The 18,728-nt window shown below is 44.4% G+C and overlaps 1 protein-coding gene across 1 annotated transcript; it reads left to right on the forward strand.

Annotated features, from left to right (window-relative positions):
• Nucleotides 1-935: 935 nt before the first annotated feature.
• On the forward strand, nt 936-4,425 carry LOC127321168 (probable trehalose-phosphate phosphatase 3). The gene is made up of 10 exons (XM_051350207.2): nt 936-1,270; nt 1,360-1,500; nt 1,583-1,654; nt 2,110-2,205; nt 2,373-2,426; nt 2,585-2,686; nt 2,765-2,912; nt 3,094-3,164; nt 3,302-3,394; nt 4,018-4,425. Exons 1-10 carry the CDS (start codon nt 1,046-1,048, stop codon nt 4,066-4,068), a joined length of 1,053 nt encoding a protein of 350 aa, XP_051206167.1. The 5' UTR covers nt 936-1,045; the 3' UTR covers nt 4,069-4,425.
• The last annotated feature ends 14,303 nt before the right edge of the window (nt 4,426-18,728 follow it).

Genomic DNA, 18,728 nt, shown 5'->3' on the forward strand with positions numbered 1-18,728 from the left:
TGGCTTAAGGTGGTGCTGGAAAATTATATAGAAATGTTTTTATATCGAACTATTATATTATGTAGATTTTTCCCCCTAAAAACATGATCATACTTAGCGTAGTTTGACTTTTGAAAAAAAAACCTTATTCATTGAAACAAATGTAGTATGTATTTTCCGACAAGAACTACTTATGAATGTATTGCAATAGGACCGTAGATCAAAACAATATCGAGAATGATGCGAGAGATGTTCAATTTGATAAAAAAAAACAACTGGAGTGTAAACCCCATGTCCATTTAACATCGTGTCTCTTGGCCACCCCCTCCACGGCATCCACTGCTCATCATGATCCATCCTCATCCCGAGGTGCGAGCACGCGAGGCCAAATCAGGCAGCCAAGAGGAAGGGTCACGTGTCCGGACCAAGTACAGAGGTTTGCACTACGAACCACCACGAAATGACCTTTTTTGCACATTTAACTCAAGTAGTTAGAGGTAGGCACGCCATGCGGAAGGTGTCGCCGTGTATCCTCCATTAGTAACTTACGCGAGTATCGGCCAGTGCACCGCGTAAAAGATACCGCTAGATGATATTATTATATCTCAGTTTGTGAACTGACATAGCGTTACCACGGAATACACGTAAACCTATCGCAACACGTTTTCTATGTCGGAACAAGTATATCACCACACTTCTACCTCTAGAAGTATACAAAGTCACATGCAACACAATTAACATGATGTGCAAATGCTTGAAATTGTGGAGATAAAATGAGTATTTCTTTTTTTTGCGGGTAAAAAATGACTATTTCTTAATTGTCCAAGCCTCCTTGCCATTTACAGGGTATCATAGTTTGACACTTGCACATCAGAAATTTCCAGAGGTGGGCCATCCCTCACACTCTCTATATATAGCACTGGCCTCCACCGCCCACAACCATCAAACCACCTTCCTCTCCTTCCTCCACACTCCCCAAACCATCGCCATCGCGCACCTCCCCCCACGCATCTTGTTGCTTTCCTCCGGCCGCTCTTCCGTCTCTCCCCTGTGTTTCGGTATCGCCATGACGAACCACGCCGCCTTCACCGCCGACGACGCGGTCACCGCCGTTCCGCCGCCGGCGCAGGCGAGTCGCCATTTCTCATCGTTCCCGCCGCGGAGGGCGCGCGACTGCAGGAATGCCGCCCTGGGCCGCATGGACCTCGCCGCGTCGCTGCTGGACTGCCTGAAGGCCTCCTCGCCCCGCCATGCCAAGTTCGCCGCCGCCGCCGACCAGGAGGACTGGATGGTATGTCGACATGCAACGATCCGTGGCAGCGTCTTGGCAACTCTCTCCTTCTCCTCAAATTGAAGAATTAATCGTTGGCTGAATCGCAGGAGAAGCACCCGTCCGCACTAGAGCGGTTCGAGGCCGTGCTGGCGGCGGCGAAGGGGAAGCAGATCGTGATGTTTCTGGACTACGACGGCACCTTGTCGCCGATCGTGGAGGACCCCGACAGCGCCTTCATGACCGAAGACGTCAGTTTCTTTCTGCTCTCTGCTCTGTTAACAAGCTAGCTAGGTCTCCCCGGGTGTTAAATTTTTGTGTTGACGCATGCAGATGAGAGACGCGGTGAGGAGCGTGGCGCAGCATTTCCCGACCGCCATCGTCAGTGGGAGAGGCAGGGACAAGGTACTGCTTTCTTCTTGGTTCCTTCTGTTGCTTTTTTTGTTGCTTTCTTGGGGCCATTTTTTCTCCGGGCCCCTTCACTTGGTACACCATGGAGCTGTAAAAGGAATCTTCCAGGTTTTCTCTTTGCAATATTTTCGCGTGATTTATTTTACTGTCCTTTTTTACCAGCCACATGACATGGCATGCAAAGAGCTACTATAGCAAGGGATTTATTGAGCATTTCTTGTTCCGTCCTAAGCTATTTATCAAAAAAAATTAAATAAATGAATCTATACACTGAAACACGTCTAGATACATACCTCTATCGCAGCAAGAGGGAGCCTACAAAAAGGCAGATCCTTTGCCTGTTCTTCTTTTTCCTAGTGCTTTAAATGTGCGCTTTCCTTTAACATATTTCACCCCACAAAGATAAAAATACACTGAATTAATGGCCATAGTCTGGTTTACACACACAGGTGTTTAACTTCGTGAAGCTAGAGGAGCTCTACTACGCTGGGAGCCACGGCATGGACATCAAGGGCCCCACCACAGTGTCCAACCACAAGGCAAAGGTCAGTTAGTATCTCTCTAGGCTCTCTACGGTCTGCACTTTTCTTCATGGAAGATACTTTTCCTTGGTCATGATTTGCACAGAATTTTGTATGCAGTAATCACTTATCAAGTAGTAGCGCCTTTGCCAGTTTGATGATTTGGTGGTTGTTTGATTTTGTCTTCGCAGGCTGACGAAGTTCTGTGCCAGCCGGCGACCGAGTTCCTGCCTGTCATCCAGGAGGTAGGCTGCATAAGATCATTATTTATCTTCCTGAGAATTAAATAACCTAGTTTCTCTTGCTGAGAATTAATCAACATTGGATTAATTGGTTCATTTTCTCGCAAAGCAGTCCACAATACGATTGATGACTGACAGGTTTTAGTGTCATGTATGTTCAGGTGTATGAGACGCTGACGGCCAAGATGAAGTCCATCCCGGGAGCCATGGTGGAGGACAACAAGTTCTGCCTCTCCGTGCACTTCCGCTGCGTCGACGAGAAGGTGAAGTTTTTACATACCGAAAATACAAATGCATACTTTTTAACTTCCTAACTAACTTTGGCATGTATATGCATGCAGGAATGGGATGCTCTAGGCGAGGAGGTGAGGTCGGTGTTGGAGGGCTACCCGGACCTCCGCCTCACCAAGGGGAGAAAGGTCCTGGAGATCCGGCCCTCCATCAAGTGGGACAAGGGCAATGCCCTCGAGTTCTTGCTCGAGTCTCTCGGTGAGTTGTTTTTCATCACATGCAAATGAGCAAAAAAAATGTAGCAGTCCATGTTTGTTCAGTTACTTGCTTGTCATTACTTTTTTGAGAAAATATTTACTAATACTTTATTGTCATTTTTATTTTTATTAAGTTGAAGTCCTAATATCGTATTTGTTTGGATGCTTTTTGTTCCTTAAAGGCTATGCCGGGCGTGGCGATGTTTTCCCAATATACATCGGAGATGACCGCACCGACGAGGACGCCTTCAAGGTACGTCCTGTAGTGTGTGCTGCACTGTGCATGCACAATTCACCTTCACTTTTGTGCTGATGCTACTTGTAAAAAAAAACTGATCTATGAACCATGAACTGATGCCTTTATACCATTTTGCCAAAATGAAATTATAGGTGTTGCACAACATGGGACAGGGCATCGGGATCCTCGTGACCAAGTTTCCAAAGGAGACCACTGCATCCTACTCTCTGCGTGAGCCTGCAGAGGTATATACTCCCTTCGTCCATAAATAAGTGTACTTCTAGCTTTTTTACTAAGTCAAATATTTTAAGTTTTGACCAACCGTGAAAAAAAAGTAGCAATATATATAATGAGATTTTGGTATAATTTGAAACTACATTTTAAAACGAATCTCGGGATACTAAATTAGTGTCATAAATGCAACTACTTTTCCCTATATATTTGGTCAAAGTTTAAAGAGTTTGACTAAACACAAAACCTAGATGTACACTTATTTGCGGACCGAGGGAAACTATAAACACGAATATATGATTTACTATATGTTACTTATGCATCGCTAGCTGCCTGTATATGGAATGTAGTAGCTGCATGCCTATTCTTGTTGAGTGTTTAGCGTCCAGCTAGCATGACTCTATATATAGGTTGTAGACAATGTGGGAGCAGTAGAGCACTAGAGCTAGTAGTTTTGTGCATGACACATATATGCTCTCGAACTGCTTCCCACTGAAGCTGATAGTTTGGAGGAATAAAGCAATGCAAAGCTAGATGATGTCTCTGTTCTTGTAGCCATGGCCCATGGGTTATGCCATGAGTTATTATTTTTCATATATATAACCTTGGCTGGTCTTTATGTTTGTGGCACATGCAGGTGAAAGACTTCCTGCGTAAGCTGGTGAAGAGCAACGTGACAAAGGGCTAGTATTTCATCATCAACCATCTGATACCTCGGAATGGAGAGCAAGATATATAAGCTAGATCAAGTCTTATATCGTTTTGGACTTTGCGTTTTTGCTTGTTTTAACTAGTAGAAGAATGCATGCGTGCGCTGGGATCGATATATAAGATCCAGATCGAGCAGTTAAGCCAGTTACCCTAGGCCTTGGCTCTGAAGGTTTCTATTACTGTATCCTTCTAGCAAGGTGTTGTAATTAGCCTTCCCTAGATATGACAGAAATGGGAGTGACAAAGTAGCCCTCCCTTTTCTCACCCGCACTAGTGTAAAAGAAATGTTGTTGTTTGCGTGCTCATAAACTTGTGATGTCATTCATGTGATGAACTTATGCTGGTAGCAGAGGAAATTGCAGGGAGCACCGCTTATTGTTATCATTGTTGCACAAACACTCATTTTACATTTTTTCTTAGGAACCTTCAGTGCATTGCACACGGGTGTAAATCTCAGATTAAGTTGCAAGTATGAATTCTCAGTATACTTATGTATAATAAGTGAACCTAAAAAATGGCATTCTTTGCGAGGTAGCAGCGGAGGGGAGGAAATTGCAGAAAACAACCTATTATTGCCATCGTTGTTGTGCAAACTAGTCACTTTACCAGATTTTTTTGCACATGTTGCACACAGGTCCAAATTTCAGATTTAATCGATTAACAACATAGATTAGGACGCACGAATAAGTGGTATTTGCCATTGCAGATTTGCAGGTCCACATGTTATCAATTGATAATGTATGCTAAGTAATCTATGAATCATGTTAATATGGACCAACGACTGAAAGTTTTTTCACTTTTCGTGAGTTTCAACAATAGTTTGGTGAAAATTTTGTAAATTTTCAGCCAACCGATGACACATGAATAGACAACAGTCATCAGATCTGTTATTAATCACTAACTCATGAGTCTCGGCTGTCAGATTTGATATTGATAAGCCTAATATGATATTTGGACTTCTGTGCAACCTATTACATGAATAATTAATTGGTGGTCTGTGCAAAAAAAACTTTAAAGTGAGTAGTTTGCCGAAACTTAGAGCATCTCCAGCCGCGTCCCCCAAAGCTTCCCCCAAAACGCGCCGGATTGAGCGTTTGGGAGACGTGTTTTGTTCGTGCCGCGTTTGGGGGACGTCGCTCCCCAGCCGCGTCCCCCAAACGCCTCCCCCAAATGAATATTGGTGCATGAAAATAAAGGTTTTCATTTAATTTTGATTATATATTACAAATTTGAATGAAAACGGCTAGCTTTCATCTAAACCTAGCCTACTGACCGCCCGGCGGTGCGTTCGACGGCCCCCGCCCCATCGTCACCTCCCCTACGCCGCAGCTCCTCCTGCGCGCGCCTCCTCTCCCTACGTTCGGCGGTGGCCCGACGGCTCCGCTCCCGCCGCGCGTCCTGCTCCGCCCTCCCCTGCTGCGCCGCCTAGAGGGAGAGCTCGACGGCGCGATGAATCTGCGCCTCTTCGCGGGCACGGGCGTCGTCCTGGAGCTTCTTCTCCGACTCGAAGGACTCGACGAGCGTGCGTTGCTGATCGGCCGTCTCGTCCGGGTGCGGCCCGTCGTTGTCGGACCACTCGAACTCGTCGTCGTCGTCGTCGTCGTCCTCCACCTTGGTCTCCTCCGCCTCGGCCTCCTCCTCCTCCATTGGCGCATCGTCCTCCACATCTGTTGGCGCCTCCATCATCGCCGCCGCCAACACGTCGGCCTCCGCCGCCAACTGGTCCGCCCGCCTCCCCCAGATCGCCGCCAGCGCCGCCTCCTGCTGCTGGCGCTCGATCGACTCCCACCGTTCTCGGTACAGCGCATCCCGCTCAACGCGCTGGCACCGGCGCTCGTCAACCCACCGCTGCTCCATCTCCTCCCGGTACCGGCACCATCGCGCCTCTTGTCCCGTCGAGGCGTCGAACGCCGCAACGGTGTCGCACTTCTGCTCGTGCCACGCTGCTGCCGCCGCGGCCTCGCCAGCAGCGGGGCCATGGGCGCAGAACGCCGCTAGATCCACCACCTCCCGCTGCTGGCGGGCCTGCTGCTCCATTGCGTCCCACCGCTGCTAACGGTGTGCACGTCACCGCTCTTCCCGGGCCGCGGGGTCGGTGTCGACCTGCGTTTCCGGGACTGCAAGTGGAGGAGACGGCGGTGGAGGGAAGTGGCCAGCGCCGGGGCGGTTCGCCATTGCCACTGGTTGTGGAGGAGACGGCGGTGGAGCGACGAGGGCTGTGTTTGTTGCCGGCGGGGTGTGGTGGCTACCATTGAGCCGGGAGACCTTTTATAGACGCCGGCGTCGGGAAGAAAGCGTGGGAACAGACGAGAAGAGGCGGGAAGATCGCGCGGGAACGGGCGGTGGCGTGCGAAAGCCGGCGACGCGTGGAGGCTGCGCAGCACCAATGAGACGTCTCGCATGCCCCTCCGTCGCCATTAAGGCAAAGATGCCGCCGTGTGTCACTGCGCGCGAATAACTTCCGTCGCGAGGTAGGCGACAGTTAGGTTAAAATTAACGGTGCCGCTGACGGGTCGGCCCCGCCTCGCTTTTCGGTGTGTCCGGCGTCCCCGGTGCGTCCCCTGTGGGACGGGGACGGGCTCGGGGCGCCGGACACCGTATCGGGACGCGCCGGACAAAGTTCGGGTTTGGTGGACGCGGCTGGAACAGTTTTTTGGTCCGACGCGCCTAAATTGCTTTGGAGGACGCTTTGGGTGACGCGGCTGGAGATGCTCCTAAATATCTAGGTTTGATCACTTTTGTGGGATCCTGATAGAGGCATTGACGGATCATGCATGTGTGAGAACTGAGAAGTAAGAGCTAGCTAGACTGCACCGGCTTGCCCCGGTACGGCGAAGCCTGCACCGATCAATGCATGCAAGAGTAACTGTCATACGACCGATTACCGAGAAGACGGACTCGCTCTCCTTCTCTATCGACCAGGAAGGAGAGATGGACGGAGAAAGATGCTGGTATGCGTAGATGCATCATCATCAATGGTGTGGTGCCAAAATGTACGTTTCCATGGATAGAAAAGGGCCTGATAGATGGAGGATCGGAGCAGTGGGTGCTACTTGGATCGCACCAATTTTCCACGAGTCCCGATGGGTGGAAACGGCAAGGATCCACATGCACATGGTGGGGCGCCTGAGCTTTTCTGATCATGGCCCGAGCTCTGCTCTCCGACTGCGAGGGACCTGAGAGAGACGAAACAGTGCGCCGATGCTGATGCCGATGCCCGGCCACCGGAGGGGCGCTTCGGTCTGTCCCGGTATGTTCTGCCCTGACCACCAAAGCCTTCCCCTGCACCCTGCAGGGCTGCTGCGGCAGCGTCTCATTAATTTCGGCGATCGGCCGGTGCAGGAAAGCTATGGCTGCCGCGCCCGGCCAGTCTGCTTCCATGGATAGAGGGCAGCAGCCGCCTCATGTCTTGGAGGAGCACTGGTACCACACTACGTACTATGGCAGTTCACTACTCCTCGGCATACGCTCACAATAGTTACTAACACAGACGCAGCACCGACCTATACATCTACCTGTCATCTCCTGGTTTTATTTTTGTCTCCTTGTTTTATTTTTGGGGAATTGCTATTTTTTTTGAAATTTTTAAGCATTATAACTGATTTCCACATAACTAGGATGCACACACCGTTTTAGTCCAAGAAGTACAACAAAGTAAACTTAAGGCTCTTGAAAGGAAGCAATGACTAAAATAAGAGAGCCGCGGAGATGGAAGATCAATCCATAGATTATGTTGTCATCCATGTAGGGTAAAGCATCTCTTGTCGCATCCTCTAACCATGTAGAGACCTTCATAAATAGATCGCGATGGTCCACAGACTTTAGGGGTAACCATGCATCGGTAGATAAACTGTATAAAGAAGCATTTTTATCATTAAAAATCTTTTTATTTCTACATAGCCAAAGCGACTAAATAACGACAATCGCTCACATCCTAATAAGTAACTTGACCCTAGGATCCATACCATTGAGGCAATTGCCGAATGTATTCGCAACGCTTCGTGGTGGATATATGGTAGAACCTATCTGGATGGCTGACCATATAGATCTAGCAAATTTATATTGGAAGCATAAGTGTTTTGCGGTATGGTCTTGATGACAAAAGACACACTTTTCTGCTTACCTGCCAATTGCGTTTTATAAAGTTATCTTTGGTAAGGATTACCCCTCGATGAAGAAATCATGCAAATATCTCCGTTTCAAGCAGGATCTTCATCTTCCAAATTTTCAAATTATTATCACCTGGTATATCATGTTGGATTAAAGCCTTATGCATAGAATCCTCCGAGAATTTGCCACTCTCGTTTAGATTCCATCGAAATTCATCAAATCCCTACGACAACTAGACCGAATCTAGGCGTTGTAACAAATCATTCCAAGATGTTTGTCTAGGACCAATGATACTTCTTCTGAACGACACATTTTCCGGGAAAGTTTCCATCACCTGAGCGAGTTTATCGATTTTGTGGCGTATGATATTGTACAAATCCGAATATTGTTCTTCGAGTGTAGCATTACCTAGCCATTTATCCTCTCATAAAGTAATTTCTGATCCATCCTTAATATAGAAACATCCATATGGAAAGAACAATTTCTTTGTTGCCATAAGGCTAGCCCAAATTTGTGAATCACCATGTTTCCAAATAAACTGTGACAGATCTCTTGTGCCAACATTCTTTCATCTAAGGATGATTTTCCAAACCCCTTCTTCAGCAAGAAACTTGATAAGTCAGTTACCAAGGAGGTCCATCTTCTTGACCTCAAGGTATTGTATCCCAAGTCCGCCTTGGTCTTTGAGGTGGTAAATCACACTCCACTTATCCAACTGATATTTCATTTTTTTCACTATTCCCTTGCCAAAAGAATCTTGATCAGAAGCAATCCAATTATTTTAAGACACCTTTTGGAAGGATGAAATCCTATATATATAGCACAATATTGGACAGTACTAAATTAATGAGAACCAATCTTTCACCCAGTGATAATAATTTGCCATTCTAGCTAGCTATCTAATTTGTAGTTATTCCTCGACCAGTTTCCATACAACGTATGTCAGCCTCCGGTAATGAATCAGAATGCCCAAATACATAATAGGAAATTGGCCTTGTTTGCAACCAAATAATATCGCATACATGGCAACATCGTCTTTTGCCTCGCCAAGATAAAACAATTTACTATGATGGAAATTTATCTTTAGACCCGAAATTTGCTCGAAAGGTGATATAATTAACTTTAGGCTTCTTAACTTTTCGATTTCATGCTCCATAAAAAGGAATGTATCATCAGCTTATTGAAGAATGGATAATCCTCCATCAACCAGATGAGAAATCACACGTTTAATTTAATCGTCAGACTTTGCGCGTTCAATCAGGATGGCAAGCATATGAACCACTACATTAAATAGCATAGGCAATAATGGATCATCCTGTCTAAGCCCCTTGTTGGTTTGCAAGTGTTTGCCAATGTCATCACTAACTTTAATGGCTAGTTCCTCCTAAAACGAAGCTATATATGGATTAAAGCATGCCACTCATTAAAAAATCTTTTCATTCTGAGAGTTCATTGAAGGAAAGACCACTTAATCTTATCATAGGTTTTCTCAAAATCAATTTTTAATATCATCCCTCTCAACATTTTCTGATGTAGTTCATGAATCGTTTCATGAAGGATAGCCACCCCATCTAGGATGCTACGTCCTTCCATAAAAGCAGTCGATGAAAAAAATGGTTCACATGGTCAGCCACAAAGTTCAGCCTTAAGCGTGCCGACTTTGTTGAAAATTTAAAACTATAATAATTAAGAAGAAAGATATACCAATATTATTGGAACCCTTTCCGCTTCATTAACCTTAGGTAGTAAAATTATTTTACCAAGGTTTAGGCGGAGCAATTCTAGTTGTATGCTATGAAGCACGCCGAACAATTCTAGTAGACGTAGTTTGATGATCTCCCATAAATTCCAAAAGAACTCAGCGGGGAAGCCATCATGAACCGGTGGTTTGTTGTGTTCCATTTGTAAACCATCTTTTTTTACTTGTTCCTCGGTATAAGGTGTCGTAAGTAAGATTTTTTCCTCATCTTTCCGACCAAACCTTTGTAATAATTAGTAATAATATACAACTTTGGTTGCTCATGGCCTTCAACCGTTCATTCCCTCATCTTGATCAACTGAATACGTTTCTTCTTGTGTCTGTCATTGGCAATAATATGGAAGTATCTTGTATTCAAATCGCATTCAAGAATGAACTGTGCCTTAGAACGTTGATACCATTTGAGGTCATCCTCTTGCAGAAGTTTTTCTATCCGTGCATTAGATTTCCTTTTATCTCAATTTCTTGTGTGGATAGCTAAGGTCTCGAGGACATCTATAATAAATGAAAGTTTTTACTTCTATTTTTTTAAGTAGACCTATTGTATGATGATCCCAACCAACAAGGCTTTTTTTTGTCGCATACATCTTATCATTTCAGTTATGTATTGGATTATCACCAGCAACATGTCTTTCCCAAACCTTTCTCGCCATTTTCCAAAAGCCTTCCTGAAGGAGATATGCCCAAGAGGCAATAATAAAAGTGGTTATTATATATCTTTATATTTATGATAAATGTTTATATACCATGCTATAATTGTATTAACCGAAACATTGATACATGTGTGATATGTAAACAACAAAGAATTCCCTAGTATGCCTCTTAACTAGCTTGTTGATTAATGGATGATTAGTTTCATAATCATGAACATTGGATGTTATTAATAACAAGGTTATATCATTGTATGAATGATGTAATGGACACACCCAATTAAGCGTAGCATAAGATCACGTTATTAAGTTATTTGCTATAAGCTTTCGATACATAGTTACCTAGTCCTTATGACCATGAGATCATGTAAATCACTTATACCGAAAAGGTACTTTGATTACATCAAACGCCACTGCGTAAATGGGTGGTTATAAAGGTGGGATTAAGTATCCGGAAAGTATGAGTTGAGGCATATGGATCAACAGTGGGATTTGTCCATCCCGACGACGGGTAGATATACTCTGGGCCCTCTCGGTGGAATGTCGTCTAATGTCTTGCAAGCGTATGAATAAGTTCATAAGAGACCACATACCACGGTACGAGTAAAGAGTACTTGTCAGGAGACGAGGTTGAACAAGGTATAGAGTGATACCGATGATCAAACCTCGGACAAGTAAAATATCGCGTGACAAAGGAAATTGGTATCGTATGTGAATGGTTCATTCGATCACTAAAGTCATCGTTGAATATGTGGGAGCCATTATGGATCTCCAGATCCCGATATTGGTTATTGGTCGGAGAGAGTACTCAACCATGTCCGCATAGTTCACGAACCGTAGGGTGACACACTTAAGGTTTGATGTTGAAATGGTAGAACTTGAATATGGAATGGAGTTCGAATATTTGTTCAGAGTCCCGGATGAGATCCCGGACATCACGAGGAGTTCCGGAATGGTCCGGATAATAAGATTCATATATAGGAAGTCATTTTATAAGATTTACAATGATCCGGAAGGTTCTACGGAAGGTTCTAGAAGGTTCTAGAAAAGTCCGGAAGAAATCACTAAGGAAGGCGGAGTCCCGGAGGGACTCCACCTCCCATGGCCGGCCAACCCTAGGAGGGGGGAGTCCACCTTGGCTCTACCAAGGTGGCCGGCCACCCCCTCCCAAGGGAAGGTGGGAATCCCACCTCTAGTGGGAGTCCTAGCTTGGGTAGGTTTCATGTGATATGGAAGGTTTTGGTTTGGGGTCTTATTCGAAGACTTGTAGACCAACTCTTGGGTGTTCCACCTATATAATGAGGGCCAAGGGGAGGGGGACGGCCACCCCAACACCACAAGGTGGCCGCACCCCTCAAGTGGCCGGCGCCCCCCTCTCCCCAAACCCTAGCCGCCCCACTCCTCCTTCTTCCCCGCACGCTTAGCGAAGCTCCGCCGGGATTCTCCACCACCACCGACACCACGCCGTCGTGCTGCCGGATTCAAGAGGAGCTACTACTTCCGCTGCCCGCTGGAACGGGGAGGTGGACGTCGTCTTCATCAACAACCGAACGTGTGACCGAGTACGGAGGTGCTGCCCGTTCGTGGCGCCGTGATCAAGATCTTCTACGCGCTTTTGCAAGCGGCAAGTGAACGTCTACCGTAGCAACAAGAGCCTCATCTTGTAGGCTTTGGAATTCTTCAAGGGTGAGTCTCGATCATCCCCTCGTTGCTACCGTCTTCTAGATTGCATCTTGGCTTGGATTGCGTGTTCGCGGTAGGAAATTTTTTGTTTTCTATGCAATGAATCCCTACAGTGGTATCAGAGCCGTGTGTATGCATAGATGGTTGCACGAGTAGAACACAATGGTTTTGTGGGCGTTGATGCTCTTGTTATCTTTAGTTTGAGTACTTTGCATCTTTGTGGCATAGTGGGATGAAGCGGCTAGGACTAACTTTACATGACCGCGTTCATGAGACTTGTTCCTCGTTCGACATGCAACTTGTATTGCATAAGAGGCTTTGCGGGTGTCTGTCTCTCCTACTATAGTGAAGATTCAATTTACTCTTCTATTGACAGCATTAGTATCAACGTTGTGGTTCATGTTCGTAGGTAGACTAGATCTCTCTCGAAAACCCTAAACCACGTAAAATATGCAAACCAAATTAGAGACGTCTAACTTGTTTTTGCAGGGTTTGGTGATGTGATATGGCCATAATGTGATGATGAATATGTATGAGATGATCATTATTGTATTGTGGCAACCGGCAGGAGCCTTATGGTTGTCTTTAAATTTCATGTTGAGTAGTATTTCAAAGTAGTTGTAATAGTTGCTACATGGAGGACAATCATGAAGACAGCACAATTGACCTTGACGCTACGCCGACGATGATGGAGATCATGCCCGAAGATGATGGAGATCATGTCCGTGCTTTGGAGATGAAGATCAAAGGCGCAAAGACAAAAGGGCCATATCATATCACATATGAACTGCATGTGATGTTAATCCTTTTATGCATCTTATTTTGCTTAGATCGCGACGGTAGCATTATAAGATGATCCCTCACTAAAATCTCAAGATAATAAAGTGTTCATCCTTAGTAGCACCGTTGCCAAGACTTGTCGTTTCGAAGCATCTCGTGATGATCGGGTGTGATAGAATCAACAAGTGCATACAACGGGTGCAAGCCAGTTTTGCACATGCGGATACTAAGGTAGCCTTGACGAGCCTAGCATGTACAGACATGGTCTCGGAATACGTGATATCGAAAGGTAGAGCATGAATCATATGGTTGATATGATGAACACTATGAGTGTTCGCCATTGAAATCACATCTTGTCTCGTGATGATCGGACTTAGGTGCGATGGATTTGGTTCGTGTGATCACTAAGACAATGCGAGGGATATTGTTTTGAGTGGGAGTTCACCTAGATTTTTAATTATGTTGAATTAAAATTTGAACTCAATTTGTCATAAACTTAGTCTAAACTTTTGCAAATATATGTTGTAGAGATGGCGTCCCCAATCAATTTTAACCAGTTCCTAGAGAAAGAAAAACTTAAGAGCAATGGTAGCAACTTCACCGACTGGTTTCGTCATGTGAGGATCTTCCTCGCTAGCGGAAATCTGCAATATGTGCTTGATGCACCGCTAGGTGACCCTCCTGCAGAAACAGAAACCGAGGAAGTAAAGAATGTTTACGCTACGCGGAAAGCTCGGTACTCTCAAGTACAGTGTGCCATCCTGTGCAGTCTGGAATCCGATCTTGAAAAACGTTTTGAGCACCACAATCCTCATGAGTTGGTCAATGAGCTGAAAGCTATATTTGAGACTCATGCGGCCGTGGAATGCTATGAAGCATCGAAACATTTCTTCAGCTGTATGATGGAAGAAGCCAGCTCCGTTAGTGAGCACATGCTGGTTATGACCGGGCATGCGAAGAAACTCAGTGACTTGGGAATAGTGATTCCTAACAGACTGGGGATTAATCGTGTCCTTCAATCACTGCCACCAAGTTACAAGAACTTTGTGATGAACTACAATATGCAGAACATGAACAAGGAGTTACCTGAACTCTTTGGCATGCTAAAAGCTGCTGAGATTGAGATCAAGAAAGAGCACCAAGTGTTGATGGTCAACAAGACCACTAGTTTCAAGAAACAGGGCAAGTCTAAGGGGAAATTCAAGAAGGGTGGAAAGAAAGCTGCCACGCCTCCTATGAAACCTAAGAACGGCCCTAAGCCTGATGCTGAGTGCTATTACTGCAAGGAGAAGGGACACTGGAAGCGTAATTGCTCCAAGTATCTGGCTGATCTGAAGAACGGCCTTGTCAAGAAGAAGAAGAAGGTATATCTGATATACATGTTATGGATGTTTATCTCACTGGTTCTCGTTCTAGTACCTGGGTATTTGATACTGGTTCGGTTGCTCATATTTGTAACTCGAAACAGGAACTAAAGAATAAACGAAGACTACTGAAAGATGAAGTGACGATGCGCGTTGGAAACGGATCCAAAGTCGATGTGATCGTTGTCGGCACACTTCCTCTACATCTACCTTCGGGATTAGTTTTAAGCCTAAATAATTGTTATTTTGTACCCGCGTTGAGCATGAACATTATATCTGGATCTTGTTTAATGCAAGACGGTTATTCATTCAAGTCTGAGAATAATGGTTGTTCTATTTTTATGAATAATATCTTTTATGGTCGAGCACCTGAAAAGAATGGCTTATTTTTGTTAGATCTCGATAGTAGTGATACGCATATACATAACATTGATGCTAAGCGAATTAAATTAAATGATAATTCTACTTATATGTGGTAATCGCTGCCTTGGTCATATTGGAGTGAAACGCATGAAGAAACTCCATACCGATGGATTACTTGAATCACTTGACTTTGAATCACTTGATAGATGCGAAGCATGTCTAATGGGAAAAATGACTAAGACTCCATTTTCTGGTATGATGGAGCGAGCTACTGACTTATTGGAAATCATACATACCGATGTGTGCGGACCAATGAGTGTAGCATCGCGCGGTGGTTATCGTTATGTTCTAACCTTCACAGATGATCTGAGTAGATATGGGTATATCTATTTCATGAAACATAGATCCGAAACTTTCGAGAAGTTTAAGGAATTCCAAAGTGAAGTAGAAAATCAACGTAACAAGAAGATTAAATTTCTACGATCTGATCGTGGAGGTGAATATCTGAGTTATGAGTTTGGCATGCATTTAAAGAAATGCGGAATACTTTCACAATTGACACCGCCGGGAACACCACAACGAAACGGTGTGTCCGACCGTCGTAATCGAACTCTCTTAGATATGGTTCGTTCTATGATGCCTCTTACCGATTTGCCGTTATCATTTTGGAGTTATGCATTAGAGATAGCCGCATTCACTTTAAATAGAGCACCATCAAAATCCGTAGAAACGACACCGTATGAATTATGGTTTAATAAGAAACCTAAGCTGTCGTTCCTTAAAGTTTGGGGTTGCGAAGCCTATGTAAAGAAGTTACAACCGGACAAGCTAGAACCCAAAGCGGAGAAATGCGTCTTCATAGGATACCCTAAGAAAACTATAGGGTACACTTTCTATCACAGATCCGAAGGCAAAATCTTTGTTGCTAAGAACGGAACCTTTCTTGAGAAAGAATTTCTCACTAAAGAAGTGACTAGAAGAAAAGTAGAACTCGATGAGATTAATGAATCTATACTCGTTGATCAGAGTAGCGCAGTACCAGAAGTTGTACCTGTACCGCCTACACCGGCAACAGAGGAAGCTAATGATAATGATCATGAAACTTCGAAAGAGGAAACTACTGAACCTCGTAGATCGACAAGGGAATGTGCCACTCCTGATTGGTATGATCCTTGTCTAAATGTCATGATTGTGGACAACAATGATGAGGACCCTGCGACGTATGAAGAAGCGATGATGAGCCCAGGTTCCAACAAATGGCAAGAAGCCATGAAATCCGAAATGGGATCCATGTATGATAACAAAGTATGGACTTTGGTAGACTTACCTGATAGCCGCAAGGCTATCGAGAATAAAAGGATCTTCAAGAGAAAAACAGATGCTGATGGTAATATTACTGTCTATAAAGCTCGACTTGTCGCAAAGGGTTTCCGACAAATTCAAGGAGTTGACTACGATGAGACTTTCTCACCTGTAGCGAAGCTAAAATCTGTGAGGATTTTGTTAGCAATAGCTGCATTTTTCGATTATGAGATTTGGCAGATGGATGTCAAAACGGCGTTCCTTAATGGAGACATTGAGGAAGAGTTGTATATGGTACAACCCAAAGGTTTTGTCGATCCTAAAAATGCTGACAAAGTATGCAAACTTCAGCGTTCAATCTATGGACTGAAGCAAGCATCAAGAAGTTGGAACCGACGCTCTGATAAGGTGATCAAAGACTTCGGGTTTATACAGTGTCATGGAGAGGCCTGTATTTACAAGAAAGTGAGTGGGAGCTCTGTAGCATTCCTGATATTATATGTAGATGACATATTATTGATTGGGAATGATATAGAACTATTAAGCAGTGTAAAAGGTTATTTGAATAATAGTTTTTCAATGAAAGACCTTGGTGAAGCATCATATATATTAGGCATCAAGATTTATAGAGATAGATCAAGACGCCTAATAGGGCTATCACAGAGTACATACCTGGACAAGATTCTAAAGAAGTTTAGAATGGACGAAAGTAAGAAAGGGTTCTTACCTAAGTTACCAGGCAAGGTCTTGAGTAAGACTCAAGGACCGGCTACGGCAGAAGAAAGAGAAAGGATGAGTAATATCCCCTATGCCTCGGCAGTAGGATCTATCATGTATGCCATGCTATGTACTAGACCGGATATAGCATATGCTGTTAGTTTGACTAGCAGATATCAAAGTGATCCAGAAATGGAACACTGGACAGCGGTCAAGAATATCCTAAAGTACTTGAAAAGAACTAAGGATATGTTTCTTTGTTATGGAGGTGACCAAGAGCTCGTTGTAAGCGGTTACACCGATGCAAGTTGGAACACTGATCCTGATGACTCTAAGTCACGATGCAGTACGTGTTTATATTGAATGGTCCTGCAGTAAGCTGGGCAAGCTCGAAGCAGTGCACGGTGGCGAAGTCTTCAACAGAATCAGAGTACATAGCGGCTTCAGAGGCTTCATCAGAAGCGGTATGGATGAAGAGGTTCATTGTAGAGCTCGGTGTGGTTCCTAGTGCATTGGACCCACTAGTCATCTACTGCGACAACATGGGTGCCATCGCCAATGCACAAGAACCAAGGTCACACAAGAGGATGAAGCATATCAAGCTGCGTTACCACTCGATTCGCGAGTACATCGAAGATGGAGAAGTAAAGATTTGCAAAGTACACACTGATCTGAATGTAGCAGATCCGTTGACTAAAGCTCTCCCTAGGGCAATGCATGACCAACACCAGAATGCCATGGGTGTTAGGTACATTACAATGTAATCTAGATTATTGACTCTAGTGCAAGTGGGAGACTGGAGGAGATATGCCCAAGAGGCAATAATAAAAGTGGTTATTATATATCTTTATGTTTATGATAAATGTTTATATACCATGCTATAATTGTATTAACCGAAACATTGATACATGTGTGATATGTAAACAACAAAGAAGTCCCTAGTATGCCTCTTAACTAGCTTGTTGATTAATGGATGATTAGTTTCATAATCATGAACATTGGATGTTATTAATAACAAGGTTATATCATTGTATGAATGATGTAATGGACACACCCAATTAAGCGTAGCATAAGATCACGTCATTAAGTTATTTGCTATAAGCTTTCGATACATAGTTACCTAGTCCTTATGACCATGAGATCATGTAAATCACTTATACCGGAAAGGTACTTTGATTACATCAAACGCTACTGCGTAAATGGGTGGTTATAAAGGTGGGATTAAGTATCCGGAAAGTATGAGTTGAGGCATATGGATCAACAGTGGGATTTGTCCATCCCGATGACGGATAGATATACTCTGGGCCCTCTCGGTGGAATGTCGTCTAATGTCTTGCAAGCATATGAATAAGTTCATAAGAGACCACATACCACGGTACGAGTAAAGAGTATTTGTCAGGAGACGAGGTTGAACAGGGTATAGAGTGATACCGATGATCAAACCTCGGACAAGTAAAATATCGCGTGACAAAGGGAATTGGTATCGTATGTGAATGGTTCATTCGATCACTAAAGTCATCGTTGAATATGTGGGAGCCATTATGGATCTCCAGATCCCGCTATTAGTTATTGGTCGGAGAGAGTACTCAACCATGTCCGCATAGTTCACAAACCGTAGGGTGACACACTTAAGGTTTGATGTTGAAATGGTAGAACTTGAATATGGAATGGAGTTCGAATATTTGTTCGGAGTCCCGGATGAGATCCCGGACATCACGAGGAGTTCCGGAATGGTCCGGAGAATAAGATTCATATATAGGAAGTCATTTTATAAGATTTAAAATGATCCGGAAGGTTCTAGAAGGTTCTAGAAAAGTCCGGAAGAAATCACTAAGGAAGGCGGAGTCCCGGAGGGACTCCACCTCCCATGGCCGGCCAACCCTAGGAGGGGGGAGTCCACCTTGGGCTC

Source organism: Lolium perenne, chromosome 2 (assembly GCF_019359855.2).
Source record: "Lolium perenne isolate Kyuss_39 chromosome 2, Kyuss_2.0, whole genome shotgun sequence".
Classification (NCBI taxonomy): Eukaryota; Viridiplantae; Streptophyta; class Magnoliopsida; order Poales; family Poaceae; genus Lolium; species Lolium perenne.

Bases quoted from the DNA above. Each gene is read 5' to 3' on its own strand.
- LOC127321168 (XM_051350207.2), top strand. From the start codon at position 1,046: ATGACGAACCACGCCGCCTTCACCGCCGACGACGCGGTCACCGCCGTT. The intron at 1,271-1,359 runs GTATGTCGACAT...GCTGAATCGCAG, and splicing joins CCGACCAGGAGGACTGGATG to GAGAAGCACCCGTCCGCACT. The intron at 2,913-3,093 runs GTGAGTTGTTTT...TGTTCCTTAAAG, and splicing joins GTTCTTGCTCGAGTCTCTCG to GCTATGCCGGGCGTGGCGAT.